The sequence below is a fragment of the Sesamum indicum genome, linkage group LG10, assembly GCF_000512975.1.
Source record: "Sesamum indicum cultivar Zhongzhi No. 13 linkage group LG10, S_indicum_v1.0, whole genome shotgun sequence".
NCBI classification, from domain to species: domain Eukaryota; kingdom Viridiplantae; phylum Streptophyta; class Magnoliopsida; order Lamiales; family Pedaliaceae; genus Sesamum; species Sesamum indicum.
Genome location: NC_026154.1, coordinates 11,391,211 through 11,405,850, shown reverse-complemented (window position 1 = coordinate 11,405,850; position 14,640 = coordinate 11,391,211). Strand labels below are relative to the sequence as shown.

Sequence of the window (14,640 nt, the reverse complement as noted above, 5' to 3'; positions counted from 1 at the left end):
TGGGGTTTAAGCTAGTTTGATTTTTGCCTTGAATATCATGACATGGGAGCGATCAGATGAATTAGAAATAAAGTGTGGAACTTGACTTGACCCTCGACAAAGCTTATCATATACTTATAAGCTGCATGGGTATATCTATGATTTTAGGAGGAAGCCTCTTGGTTTTGGGATAATGAAGGAAGAAAATTCAATCTGAAAAGTTGGGGGCCCAGAAGGGACGAAGCCAAAAGAAAGAAAACTGGGTAGAGGACAAGTGGCCACAACTTCACAAGAAAAACCCCCATCCATTGACCCAACCTAAGTATCATCACCAGGACTTCCACTATCCTCACCTACCATATTTCTAGTACAACTGTTATCACGACCTCCAACTGCCATATCTGTTTTCCCCTTCTCACTCCCACCTTTCCCAAATCCTTTCCAAGCCCTCCTCCCACCTTTCCCCTTCATAGCACCGTAGTCCCGATGTTCCCAAACACACTAAAGTCCCCTGAAATCGTCACTATCTCGTAGGTTGTGGGAATCAAGATATCCCCCTAAATGAACCCGCCACTGATAGCTTCCAAACATAAGTGGATCGAACAACATTAGTCTACCCTCCTAGTTTCTGCATTGGTCCACTCGCATGCAACCACGATCCACATAGGGAATTTAAATAAGAGTCAACAAATCCATCATGAAATTGAACTTAACAAAATTGGCTAATATGACCTAATTTCCCATCTTGCTAGGACCAATGCCAAACTAGGAGACATCACCCTCAATAGCATCATATCCCACTAGGAACCCAAACTCTTACCCACATATCGAATAGTCTTCAACACTCTCTGTCCGTTCCAAAGATCATGGAGACCCATGAAAAAAGGGACACCAATCCAAACTCAGCCCTGTTGGGTCCTCCTCTTGACCCACTCTTTGCAACAGTAACAAATTTTTAATCAAACAACCATGGTGATATCTGCATAGTTCTTTGAAGATCTTCTCCATAATTGAAGACGAGACAGAACCGTTCCTCTTACACCTTATACACATTCATCCCACAATTTGGCATAATGTGTCACAACAATGTACATAAAATTATAATATATAAGTACTATATAAAAAATAAGAAAAAATCTACAAATATTTTCTTAGACTATATAATTATAATAATATATATACAATTCAACCTACCTACAAACAAAATAATATATAAACAAAAATATAAATACATATAAAAAAATAACAACATAAAGTAAATTTTTATCTTATAAAAATAAAATTAAACATACAACATCTATTTTATATTATTTTAAATTATCTTGAGAAATAAATCAAACAAACTCAAATATACTTATTTATCAACGTTTTTGTGCGTGTATCCCCAAACAAAACTAAAATAAACATTCCAAAAATGAATCCAGATTTGAAACTCTCCGACACTCGCATCCAGTTGAGCATTTGGCGGTAGAATGTGAGCTCCAGGGTTTGAGAAAATGAGCCGTGGCGGTAGCAGCAGCAACAGTATAAATTCAGTGTTCTATGCCGAGACTTACCATCCGATCCAAGCGGGAAGCATCGACGGAACCGATATTCTCCCCCATGACAACGCCGTCTATAGAGCTCTTCTTTGTTCCAATGCTTCCCTCTGTAACTACTCCTACTTTGCTGCTACGGTTGCTGTTTATGGCTCAATGATGATTACGGGTGTAGCGTGGAATTGAAAATTTGTTGCTCGATTTTGCAGATGATCCCTTTGGCGACCCGAAAGTTATTGGCGACCCTTATTGTACTCTCTTTGTCGGTCGCCTCTCTCATCTCACCACCGAAGACACTCTCCGTAAGGTATTCACATATGATATGTTGTTTGTTTGTTTTTAGCTGTATGCGTATCTGTTGCTTTGGGGCTAGAAATGAAATGGAATGTTATGTTATTGAGATTCTGCAATCTGCCTGTTTTTTTATTTTTTTAATCTTTTCTCAGGCTATGAGCGAATATGGGAGGGTTAAGAACTTGCGGTTGGTCAGACACATAGGTAACTTACTCTCTTCAGCAAGGGTATTATTTTTCGTTGATTTTTTTACTTGGAAAGAGCAAGCAAATCACTGAGTGAAGGTTCAAATCATGTTGGGATTGCTTGCAGTTGGCCAAAATTGTTTGTCCTTTGGCATATTACATTGTCATTAGTGTGAATTTATAAAATGGTGCTGCATATGTTAATTTCAGTGTGTGAATTTAAACTCCAACCTACTAAAATGTACATTAGTCTTCATAAAAAGCATACTCAAAGGCTCTTTTCTTTATGGCAATTTTGCATCAGGGGCCAATGGAGGTGCAGTCCTGTAAAATTTTATAAGTCCCACTCCTATTGATAGAGGAGGAAGCAGGAAATTTATCCCCTTCACTATGATTGGTTCACTAGCCCCTTCTACTAGCAATGTGAGATTTCAATTGGACCGTGGGTCGTTCATGTTTGAACATGAACTGTAGCATTCTGCAATCTGCTTGAAATTCCATAATTATCGCCAGTCAAGTAGGATACCTATCGAAAAGTTTTCGCTACACAAGTAAAGATGATGAAATCATCAAAGATTTGACCTTTTTGAACTCTGTTGGCAACTCAATAGAGGCCTGGAAACAAACAGAATATGTGTACGAACAATATCTAGCAAAAACTTAGTCACTTCATGTTAAAACTATTAAGAAAAGCAGGTAACATGGCAAACTGGTGATCTAGTGGGGACTCTGATCATCTATTGCCATTGTAAATGATATAAGTTTTAATGATAACTGACAGAATATTGTCAAAGGATTTCCACAAAGCTATTCCAACCGACAATTTCCCAGTTGAATTGCCAGTTTCTTGTCCAAACACTTTGTACAGATCCTACTTCCATGGCTGCTTACATGTCCCATTTATATAACTCCAGGAGATAATAGGAGCAAAAAACAAATATAGATGAAAATTAGCGAAGAAAAATTAATGTGATGTGGAGGATCCCTAATGTGCTCAGTGTTGAGGCTAGAGCATAGAGCGCAAAAGGGAGATCTAGGTTTTATTTGTGCCCTATCCCAATGAATGAGAGAAAAACATTGAATTAGACAGGTATGATAACACTATGCAACAATGTAACTTTTTCCGCGGTAAGTCCTACATATGGGAAACCTCTCATCCTACAGTATGACTATGGCATTGATCAGATTCACCTTGAATATTCCAATTAAACATAAAAACAATTGCATTGCAATAATATTAATCTCTATAATATTGACTAAGTGGTTCATTAAGGAATTTTTGCCATCATTTTACATTCTGTGCCAACATTGATTCATCGTTTCTAAAAGAAAGGGAGAAGAAGCGAATCCTTACTGATAACAACCTTTCTGTCCTTAATCGATAAGTCTGGGAAATCATATCAGAACATTAAACACATATTTGGCTTATCGCCTTTAGTGGTTTATGCTTTTGATTGTTCACAGACTTATATGATTTATAATTTGGATTTTAATTATACTTAACCCTCTCTAAAATAATCAACTTAATAATTTACCAACTCTTCCTTCCCTTTCCCACAAATACAAACCCCTCCATCTATGTTTTCTCTACTGAAAAATCTGCTGAAAATCTAGACGGAAGTCATAAATAGACTTTTAGATAAAATGATTAAGTTATCTGCTTATCAAATGATCATTTTGCTCCTAGGTATTTTGTTATGTTTATATATTTGGGAAGGATGTGTGCAATGCTTCTGTAGTTTGATGGACTTCTCTGTAAAATTTCAATAATTAAATTTTGTTACCCTTCATCAAATATCTTAGGTAATATCTTTTTTGCCCCACCTCCCCCAAACTTTATAGAAATGATTTCTGATATTGGAATTGGGCTACTCAAGGCTAATTGTTTGTTGGCTCATTTCTAGGGTTCCGAATCCTATAAGACCCTACTTTACTTTTGAGCTACAAGATTGTATGGGCATAACTCACAAGGAAAGCATAAGGATATCAAGATCTTGCTTTTGTCTTGAGACTTGTTCTAAGTCAAGGAGTTGGTACATTGGTCTTCCTTTTCCCTGCTTGAAACAATTCCAAATTAGAATTATTTTTGTGCAGTTACAGGTGCCTCACGTGGTTATGGCTTTGTGGAGTTTGAAACAGAGAAAGAGATGCGCCGAGCCTACAAGGTGATACGTGGCAAAGATTATTAGCTTGACCTTCGACATTTATCTGCATTTTCTTTGTATTATTTGTTTTGTTCCTTTTGTTGCTGTGCTACTTTTTGGTATTTATTTTCTGTTTCCAAGAAATTGTCCCTCCCTGTGATTGAAATAAAAATCCTAATAAGATAGGGTTCTTTTCAATAATTGTTTTGTGATTGTGACAAGATTCTAGAGGCATAGATCTCCAATCGTGAACTAGTATCGTAGAAGGTTTTCCTGCCGACCGACGCTCATCTTTCTTATTTATTTATTTGTCATAGTTTCAGTAGTCCTTTAATCTTACACTAGCCCAGAGAAAAGAAGTCAGGTTAGGGAGAATCTATTAGATTCTGTTAAAGCAAATGAACGAGTAAAAGAAATATAATGGTTATTGCTCTGATGATGTTTCCGTAAGGATATATGTATATATATATATATTGTATTCAAATAAGATGTATGTGTAAAAGAAGGCTTACTGCTTCAAAATACTTCAATGAACAAATAGGAAGTGAAGCTTTGTTTTGTTGTTGCAAAAGAATATACAATTTCCTAGTTTTGAATGTGATGCAATGTTTAGCACATCTGCGATGGATTTGGGATTTGAAAGCGATGCATTATATACTGAAGAAGAAAACTATATACCGAGTGTTACTCAGAGTTAACTAGTGTTCCCTGCATGGTATGGAGAAACACCGATATTGTGCATTACTCATTCTCTTATGTTGTATTTTGACACCAAAAATTGTGAATTACTCGTGCTTTTATGTTGTATTTTCACACTGATATTGTGCATTACTCATGCTCTTATGTTGTATGTTAGTTTGAAATAATCACCTCATCTAAAAGTTTAAATTTGTGAAGAAAATTATATAATGTTTAATATCTCTAACAACACTCTACGAGTTATCACAATCTTCATAAAAAATAGAAAATAATGTACCGGATGAAGAATGCAAGATATATATCACTTTCTGGTATAATATGTCCTATCAGAAAAAGAAATGAGGACCCTGAACTTTAGAAAACCTCACGTTTAAGCAAACATTGCTGGAGAGAGGAAGATAATGAAATTGTTCAGGGCCCGCTATTTATTAATATACTTTTTTGGTTTTGCTTGGGGTTCTTCAAAGTAGATTGACCAAACATAAAAACATAACACAATTAATATGATTTACATTATATATAAAATGTAGAAATTTTACATGTAATTGAATAAGTTCAACATGATGGGTATGCCTAATATCATCTTCTTGTACTTAATGTGAGTATGTAGGAATTACCAAGGATGTGATAAAACTATAAAATTAACAACTATTGTTATATATTATGACTCCAGTACAACATAGAATAGTGTTTGAAATTTCTTTGCAATTAAAATATCTTCGACATTGTTCCATCTTGAGTCTGAAAGTGTGAACTCAAGTTCGCAGTGTGTTGATTCTCTTAAACATGTCTTGACAGAAAGTTTATTGGACCAGAAATATTTATACATTAATGCGAAATGATATGGGATAGCTAAAAAGTTAATAATTCTGCTGTTCCAACTCTGAATAGGAAGTAATTGAAGCAGATTGGGAAAATCTAGTAACGAGAAAACCATTTCTAGGAACAGGAGTGCAGAATGTAGGAATTGGAATTCAATGTATCATCTGAGGCAGCATTTCTTTTGGCTATAAGATGACGGTCACTTAAAGAAAATTTTAGCATAATTGATTCAAACAGAGGCTGGGAACTTTCTGTAAGACTATAAGGAATGATGGTTAAAAAATCAAGGATTAGTTAGAGAGGTGGCAATTCCAAAGTGCTGTTTTTGTTAAATCAATCTGGGATCAACCATCAGAGCAAGGAAAGCACGCATCGCTGGAAGGTTGCATGGAATCAAGGTGCGAAAATAGTTGCTTTTCTCTGCAGGAATTCAATATGGCCTATCCTGGCTTTGTCATATTTTTGGATTGGTGTTCAATTGCAATGGCAAGGGGAATATGCTAATCATTCTAAACTATATGGTGGTCCGTGGTACATTTTAGAGTCTCACCTTTTTTATTTTGGTTGAGTTTCTGATGGGGGGGAATATAGTCTTAGGTCTTGCATTATGCTATCTCAGATAGCCTGGGTGGAGAAAATAAGTTATAGATCTTTCAAACCTGAAAATCCTGTATGGGGACTGGAATCCACTATTGTCCTTTGGGTATTGTCAAAGTGAAAAATCCACCTTATGCACAGGTTCTTGGTTTGGTTTGTGGATTAATTGGATGGTAAGATTACAAACTCTTCTATATGGGAATTTCCTATTAAACCAGGATTTATCTGAAGAATGAGAAAAACCACATTGCTCAGGCGTCCATATGGGTTTAGTGTACAGATATGGAGCTAACCATTCAATATGCCAGTTGAAAAACTTTGCAATTTGATAATTTGTCTTTAACTTTGTAACTTTTAATCTTTCACAAACGTAGTGATATGATATTAGGATGCTCAAATATGTTAGGCATAACTGGTTATCAGATAACAGTTAGGGAAATTCATCCGAACAAAGAATAAAATAACAGAACAATATGAAAGAGTCACACCTTTAAATGCTTGATTCGTAAAATATAGTGTAGTTTCATCATCATGACTTGCTGAGGTTGTCAAGTGGTCATGTCCACTTCGAAGGCTTGGAGATGTATATTATATATTGTTGGATGCAGTTATGACAAACTAGATTGAGCATTGAATTAACATATAAGTGAGAAATCTCAAAAGTTTCTTCAGGAACTGCATTTTCTCAGCATACAATCTTCTGAAAATTGATTTACTGCTCTCTAGCTTGTTCTGCAATCATTTAAAGTCGAAAGGGTCGAAATTAAACAAAAAAAATACACACTACTGCTTCTCTTTATATACAATTGGAAGGGATTTTGAAAAGGTAGAAACAAACCCCATATAGAAATATTGTTCAAGAAGTTTGAGATAACCTGGAATACATTCCTGGTCATGGGACAATATGCCACCAATAGTAATCTATTTGGGAGAAAATGGGGGTTGAGGGTGATTTAACCAGAGGTGAAGCCATGGCGAGGAAGTATACGGGGAAGAAGTAGAAAATACCCTCATGAAAGCTGACAGCGCTGGTGTGTCGGGTAGGAAGAATGTCCAAAACCTATTGACACAACTCCAAAGATCAGCCAAATAAAATTGAACAGTGATTTAAGACAAAAATGAACAGTAAAAAAGGGCCTGGAACTGTCTTTGGGAGACATACGCAAACGTTGGAAGTGTTATAGGCTGTCACGGGGATAACCCAGAATTGGATCCAAACAAAGCGTTGGCATCTCTGCGCTTTAGGCTCAAGATTAGTAGTGAGTGGGGAATTGGTGTAGTCACATCATCTTAAGAGACAGTACTTTTCTGAAGAGGTGAAATTATTTGTAGACATCCCAATAAGTAAATAGGACCATTCCATTAGGACAGGCGATATTGGCCAAGTAGCCCTTCTCTAATTCTATTCTCTGTTCCAATTTCCAACATGTGCTTACTGTTACCCCAAAATAACTGAGACATCTAGCATTTAAGATGAGCAATTCTATGACTGATCTAGGTTTCAGTATGCCTCTTTTACTTGAAGTAATTATGTGCAATGTGGATTCTTAATTCTCATGCAATTAAGGTCACTATAATCTGTTATCTGTCAATCCGCCTTTGATACTTTATTGATGCTTATTGTATTATGCTTATTTATAGGACGCTCACCATACTTTTATTGATGATTCTGAGATCATAGTCGATTACAACAGACAGCATTTGATGCCTGGTTGGATTCCAAGAAGACTAGGTAGCCTAAACTCTTTGTTTGATGATGTTTTGTTACTCCACAGAGCTCAACATTATTATGTTTCACAGGAGGTGGTCTTGGTGGCAAGAAAGAATCAGGACAACTTCGATTTGGAGGAAGAGAAAGACCATTTCGAGCTCCACTGTATGTCACCTTTTCTTTGTTTGATATATATGCTTTAATGTGCTATTTGTTGAACTCTGATGTTTTAGAACACTACACATGGTTATTTGTCAAGAATGGGTTAAGATGAATAGTTTGGAAAGTAATTGTACTCAATGACACATGAATTGTTGCCAATTTTTTTCTGGAGAAGTCATGGGAGGGGGAAAATTTCTGAGGGATCAGATCTCAAAAGAAGTGTTTGCACTTCTTTTCCAAATCTCCATTAGGAATTCTTAGGCAGCGGAAAGACAGGCTGGCTAGGAAAATAAAGTTATCCATGAAGGGTCCATGGCACTTTCTACGTATCTACTTCTTTTTATCTTTTATTTTCATAGTATTTATATACTGTTCTGCATGTCTACTTCTTGATTCTTAATGAGCAGGATGTAACAGATTGCTTACGTCCAAGCTCCCAATAAGCCCCATTTCTTGGCATTATATGCCATCCAGATCAGGAATCTGATTGCTTGTATATCTCTGTTTTAAATTGTTTTTAACCTAATTTTGGGAAGAGAAGTGATTCCTCAGAACTAGGATATTTAAAATCTAGGGATCAAATACCATATTGATTTGATAACACGATGACCTTCCTCTTTATTTGACTTAATTGCAGACAAGTTACTCATACATTTTTATATATGAGCCAAGCCAGCACACATTCTAGCTTGAGCTATATACTTTATATTGAGCTTGCAAGCCGGCTCGCGAGCTTATCTTTTAAAAATTCACCATAAATTAGAATTATTAGTCCATATTCATATTTTAGTTTTAGATGATATTAAAATATGGTATTTTAGTTTATATTATCTAAGGACGAAGCTTAATCAACATTTTAGTACATTTTGATAAATTTTTTGTGAATAAATTATTATAATTTCATAGTGCTTGAGCACCAAACAATGTGCTTGAGCTCGAGAGTAAGGGAGCTCGAGCTCATATTCTTGGCCGAGTTTGGCTCGTTTGCACTCCTAGTTGCACGTGATTCATATTATCTCAATAAAATTGTTATAATATAATAATAAATTTATAAGTGAATATATATTAACTAAAATTTAATCTATACTTTATAAATACAAAATATTAATTTTACAAAAAAGTATTATTTTTACAAAGCAAAAACATACATTTAAAAATAAAATTTTTTTTTCTCCACTTTATTTATTTTTTTATATTATAAAAATATATTTCTTTTATATGCAATATATGCAAACGCAACAAATATTGGAAAAAGACACACACACACACGCATATATGTATATGTGTAGGATATATAATGACTAATACTGATAAATAAAAAATATATAGTAATTGATTTCTTATATATATAGAGAGAGAGAAGTAATGCATACAAAATTTAAAAGTATATGCATCATATACTTTACAATGTAGAATAAATGTATTGGTTTTATTTTATTTTTTACTTGGTGCTTTTCTAGTGTTATAAATTAATTTTAACTAATTTAATTTAATTTTAGAGATCAATTAAGAATTTAATGATATTGAAATTAAATTATGCGTCGCTAGAAAATTTATTTAGTAGAATTTAAATATATAGACCAAATACTTCAATGCTATATATGCAGTAGCCAAATTAACGGTCTTGCTCCATTAATTATGCATTAATTTTATTATGCAGAATGAGATTATTTTAGTCATTATAAAAAGTTAGCGTAATTACACAAATGACTTCTATTTTTTGCAAAATTACAAATACATCCCTCCAGGTTGTAGTTGTAATTACAAGTATACCTCCTATTTAATGGAAAAACTTTACATACAAATTCCTTGGATACATTGCACTAACACTCCCTTGAGGGTTGCACTTTTAATTTTATAAAAGATAGGTACGTTTGTGTAACTAGATCTAACCTCAGGAGTGTCGATGTATTTTACCAAAAAGTTAAGAAACTAAAAACATCAAAAAATTACTCGTACTTTTATATTATACATATACCACTAATATGAAAATATGATTTATAATATATATAATAATTCATAAATAATTATAACAAATATAGTTATATAGTATAATATTCATATAAACGATTTTGTTAGAATCCTAGTTTCATTTAATATTATACATGATTATAACATCTAATTAAATGGTAGGTTTAAATTACTTATATAATATATACACAACCAACATTGGTTTAAATTACTTATATATAATATATACAACCAACATTGGTTTAAATTACTTATATAAATATATACAACCAACATTAGTTTACTTTATCTTTTACATCCCTATATTTATAATAAAATTATTATTTAAATTTTAAATTTGCTTCACGTATGAAATGAGATTTTCTTTTTTTCCTCGGTGTGCAATCAGGAAAAAAAAGAAATAAATAACTAGTTTTTGATTTTCTTTTTATCTTTTACTCTTGTACGGACTATCACTTAATTTTCTTAAGTCAGAGACCAAGTAGCCAGTATGTTAAACATTCCATAAATATAGACTTGTTTAATTCATATAAATTTTGAAGAACATTATTGTAATTTTGTAATTATATTATAAAAATAATTAATAAAATCACTTATGAATAATTGATTTAAGTTCGTTTTTCCTAACATAAGTTTGTTTATTTATAGTCAAAGGGAAATTATCCCACAGATTGCTTCCCTTTCTTTTGATGAGATGATTGTTCAAGTTTCTAAGTTGTATCTTCTCCGAATTATATAAGCCTATATATTTTTCCTAGTTAGCATATTAAGATTTTTAATTTTATGTAATTAGTTATATACTACGAATAAAGCTCCTTATTACGAATAGAACTCTTTATTATAATTTATTTTTTATTAGAATTCTATTTCAATTAAACTATATAAAATTAACAACTATTATTATATAATTAGTTACAAAATTACTTAAATTTATAATCTATATGAAAATGATATAATTGGTATCACAAAAAAAAAAAAAGGGAAAAAACATAAAACATGACGAATCATTCACACTTTTATAGTATACATAGACAGAGACATAGATTCGTATATTAAGATTTTTAATTTTATTTAATTAGTTATTTATTATGAATAGAACTTTTTATTGTAATTCTTTTTATTAGAATTCTATCTCAATTAAACTATGTAAATAATTAATAATTGTTATAAAAACTAATTGTAAAATTACTTAAATTTATAATCTATTATTATATAAAAATGATAAAATTGACATCACAAAAAAAATGAAGAAATATAGAATATAGCGAGTCATTCTCATTTTATAATATACTGATTAGTATATTAAGATTTTTAATTTTATTTAATTAGTTATTTATTATGAATAGAACTTTTTATTGTAATTCTTTTTATTAGAATTCTATCTCAATTAAACTATGTAAATAATTAATAATTGTTATAAAAACTAATTGTAAAATTACTTAAATTTATAATCTATTATTATATAAAAATGATAAAATTGACATCACAAAAAAAATGAAGAAATATAGAATATAGCGAGTCATTCTCATTTTATAATATACTGATTAGTATATTAAGATTTTTTATTTTATTTACTTAGTTATTTATTATGAATAAAACTCCTTATTATGAATGTAACTTTTTATTTAATTTATTTTTATTAGAATTCTATTTCAATTAAATTATATAAATAATTAACAACTATTATCATAAAAACTAATCACAAAATTACTTGATTTTGTAATTTATTATTATATGAAAAGGATATAATTGATATGAGGGGTTGATAGAAGCGAAACTATTGCATTATTTGAGTAAAGTAGAGAAATTGCTTTGAAGTGATTGAAATTCGATTAAGTCTTTTGAGATTGACATTGGAATTGAAAAGCAGAGATGAAATACTGATTGAGAAACTTGAGACCATAAAACTTGCACGCAGAATGATTTATGGTTTGCAGGAAATATATCCAACCTTCACGTTATTTAGTTTATTGGATCCTATAGGTTGATGGCCTCATTAGCAGTGATGAATTTGGGGCTTGCATACTGCTCCTCAATGTTATGTCTTTCACTGTTGAAAGGCTTTTGCTGTTTGAAGAACTCTTGTTTTTTCAACTAAAATTTCTTATTTTCTTACTAGTATGGACTTTTTCTGTTTTCTTTGCATAGAAAAGGATGAAAGGAAAATTTGAATTAAAGATTTTAGTAAATATTGTCACGTAATGATGGATGGAACAAAAAGGAGAGAATTCAGCAACCAACCTTGTTATTTGGACTCCACATTCTGGGGTGCACACATTTACTTACTGACATGGAGCATAATATTCAGATTTCCCTGCCAAAATAGATATCAAAATGATCAAGGAAAATGTTTAGAGATGGTTCCCCAATATTAGCAAGTTCATAATTTATTGGCAGACCTTGAATCAGGCTAAAAGTCTACAAATATTATTTTCTAGATGATTTAACCAAAATTGCTTTCAAGAAACAGAAGATACAAGGTTTGAGGTAAAATTACATCATTGGCTTTCTACACAAGGAGAGGCCAAAGCTGTTTTCAGCCATAATTACTAAGTAAATTGTGAAAAGTTATATATATATATATATATATAGAGAGAGAGAGAGAGAGAGAGAGTCAATAAATGTTTTGTGCCATTTCTAGTAATCTGTTTATTTCCTAATGAGGGGTTGTTTTCAGTTAATCAATAATTTAGAGCAATTGCAGCAGTTCGTCACAATGTCCGGGGGTTTGGAAGTATAGATTCTGCATATGCATTGCATTACTATTTCACATTCTAATTTCTTTGGTACAAAACACGAAACATATTAAAACCTATTAATGCTAGCTATTCATCTGTTGGCCAGTTGGGCAACAGTTAGTTCATGTGAGATTCTGCAGGAAAATGGATTAGCTACTACCTTCTGAAAGGGTTGTGGGAAGGGGGTTGAACAAACAGACTCTTGTTTGTTCTTTTATGAACTTGTTAAAAGCTGGCCTCGAGATTAAGATTCTGTTTCTCTAGAGAAGATATCTTCTGCATAGTCTCTTTCGTACTGCGTACATTGAAGATTTAATTTGGGAGTTCGCAGCTGATGTAGAATATGTATTCTCGACTTATATACTTTTTTATTGAGAAAACAGGAGGCAAATACCACTGGATGATTTAAAGAGGCTTGGAATACCAGCTCCTCCTGAAGGAAGGTACATGTCGCGCTTTCAGGTAAGCATATTTCAAATAATAAGCTTGTTGCATAATTAAGGAAAGCTCATAGTGCCACTTGAAGATCTGACATGCTGCCCTTAGAGTAGCTGTGTGTAAATTGGCTTCTTCTACTAAGGAGTCAATTGAAAACTAAGGGTTTGTTTAGTTCAAGTTAGAGGAAATGGGAAATGAAAGGGGGAGGGGAAGTTAAAAGGTAAGGGGAGGGAAAAAATAATAATTTTTCTTCAAATTGTTTGGCATGACTGGAAGGAGCCTCTACTTCCACATGTTTGGTATGAGAAAAATAGATTAAAAAGAAAAAAGTAAATTTTGTAATTTTATTGATCGACCCTTTCTCTTTATTTTATATTAGAAAATAGACAAGTTAATATTATACTATAATAATTTTTTTATTGTATAAAAAGTTTACAAATCTTATTAAACAAGAACATAAATATTTTTTTTTTACAAATATTCATTAAAATGAGTATTGTGCATATATTATAAAAAATTATGTATTGGTATTATCAATGAGAAAGAAAAAAGAATTGGAGGGAAATTATATATATGGATAATGGGGTAAATAAAAATAAAATATGTACATTTTTATCCTTTTGGTCTTATACTTCTAGTCGGAAACAAAATTGGACCCCGGAGGGTTTTCATATACATTCAGTTTTACTTCCCCTCTAACTATTCTTCCCAACCAGACACAACATTTTTTTTATACATTCACTTTTACGTTCACTTTTTTTATCCACTTCGAATCTATTATTGTTCTTGCCTAACGAAATTAGAAACCATCTTCAATACTTGAATTAGATCCCATCCCCACCAAGAAGGAAGAGAAGTAGTTCTGAAACTGGAGACTCTGATGAGCAAGAGAAACGGGGTGTGTCTTCTCATCGGCATGAGAAGTCATCAAGTCCAGATCGCTCTTATGGTGGAGGTAGGTCTACGTACAACGAAGACCGTCATCAAAAGCAGCATAAACAAGGTAGACATTCTTACAGGCACGAAAAGAAGCCGTCATCATCGCGGGAAAGGAGTCACGACAGAGACGAACGAGCTTATAGGTATCACAAAGATTTGCATCGACATGATAGGTGGACTCCTGGCGATGACTTTAATGATGACTAGGTAGGAGCTGTATCTTCCCATTTCCCTTCAAAATCAGAGTTCGATACATCCTTAATCTGTTCTTCTTGTTACATTAGTCAGCTGTTTCTTATCCAAGATTAACAGGTTAGAACCGCAGCATCTCTTAGTTTATACATTGTTGCAAACTATAATATAGTTTGGAAATCAAATAATAATCCTTGCAAATACCTTCTAGCGGCTGGCTGTAAACGTTAG

At 32.6% G+C, this 14,640-nt stretch overlaps 1 protein-coding gene across 1 annotated transcript; it reads left to right on the top strand.

Annotated features, from left to right (window-relative positions):
• Positions 1,359-14,640, top strand: LOC105172343 (U11/U12 small nuclear ribonucleoprotein 35 kDa protein). The gene is made up of 8 exons (XM_011093726.2): positions 1,359-1,629; positions 1,727-1,824; positions 1,964-2,015; positions 4,091-4,161; positions 7,900-7,990; positions 8,059-8,134; positions 13,224-13,302; positions 14,107-14,640. The coding sequence occupies exons 1-8, from the start codon at positions 1,476-1,478 to the stop codon at positions 14,422-14,424; spliced, it is 939 nt and encodes a 312-aa protein (XP_011092028.1). The 5' UTR covers positions 1,359-1,475; the 3' UTR covers positions 14,425-14,640.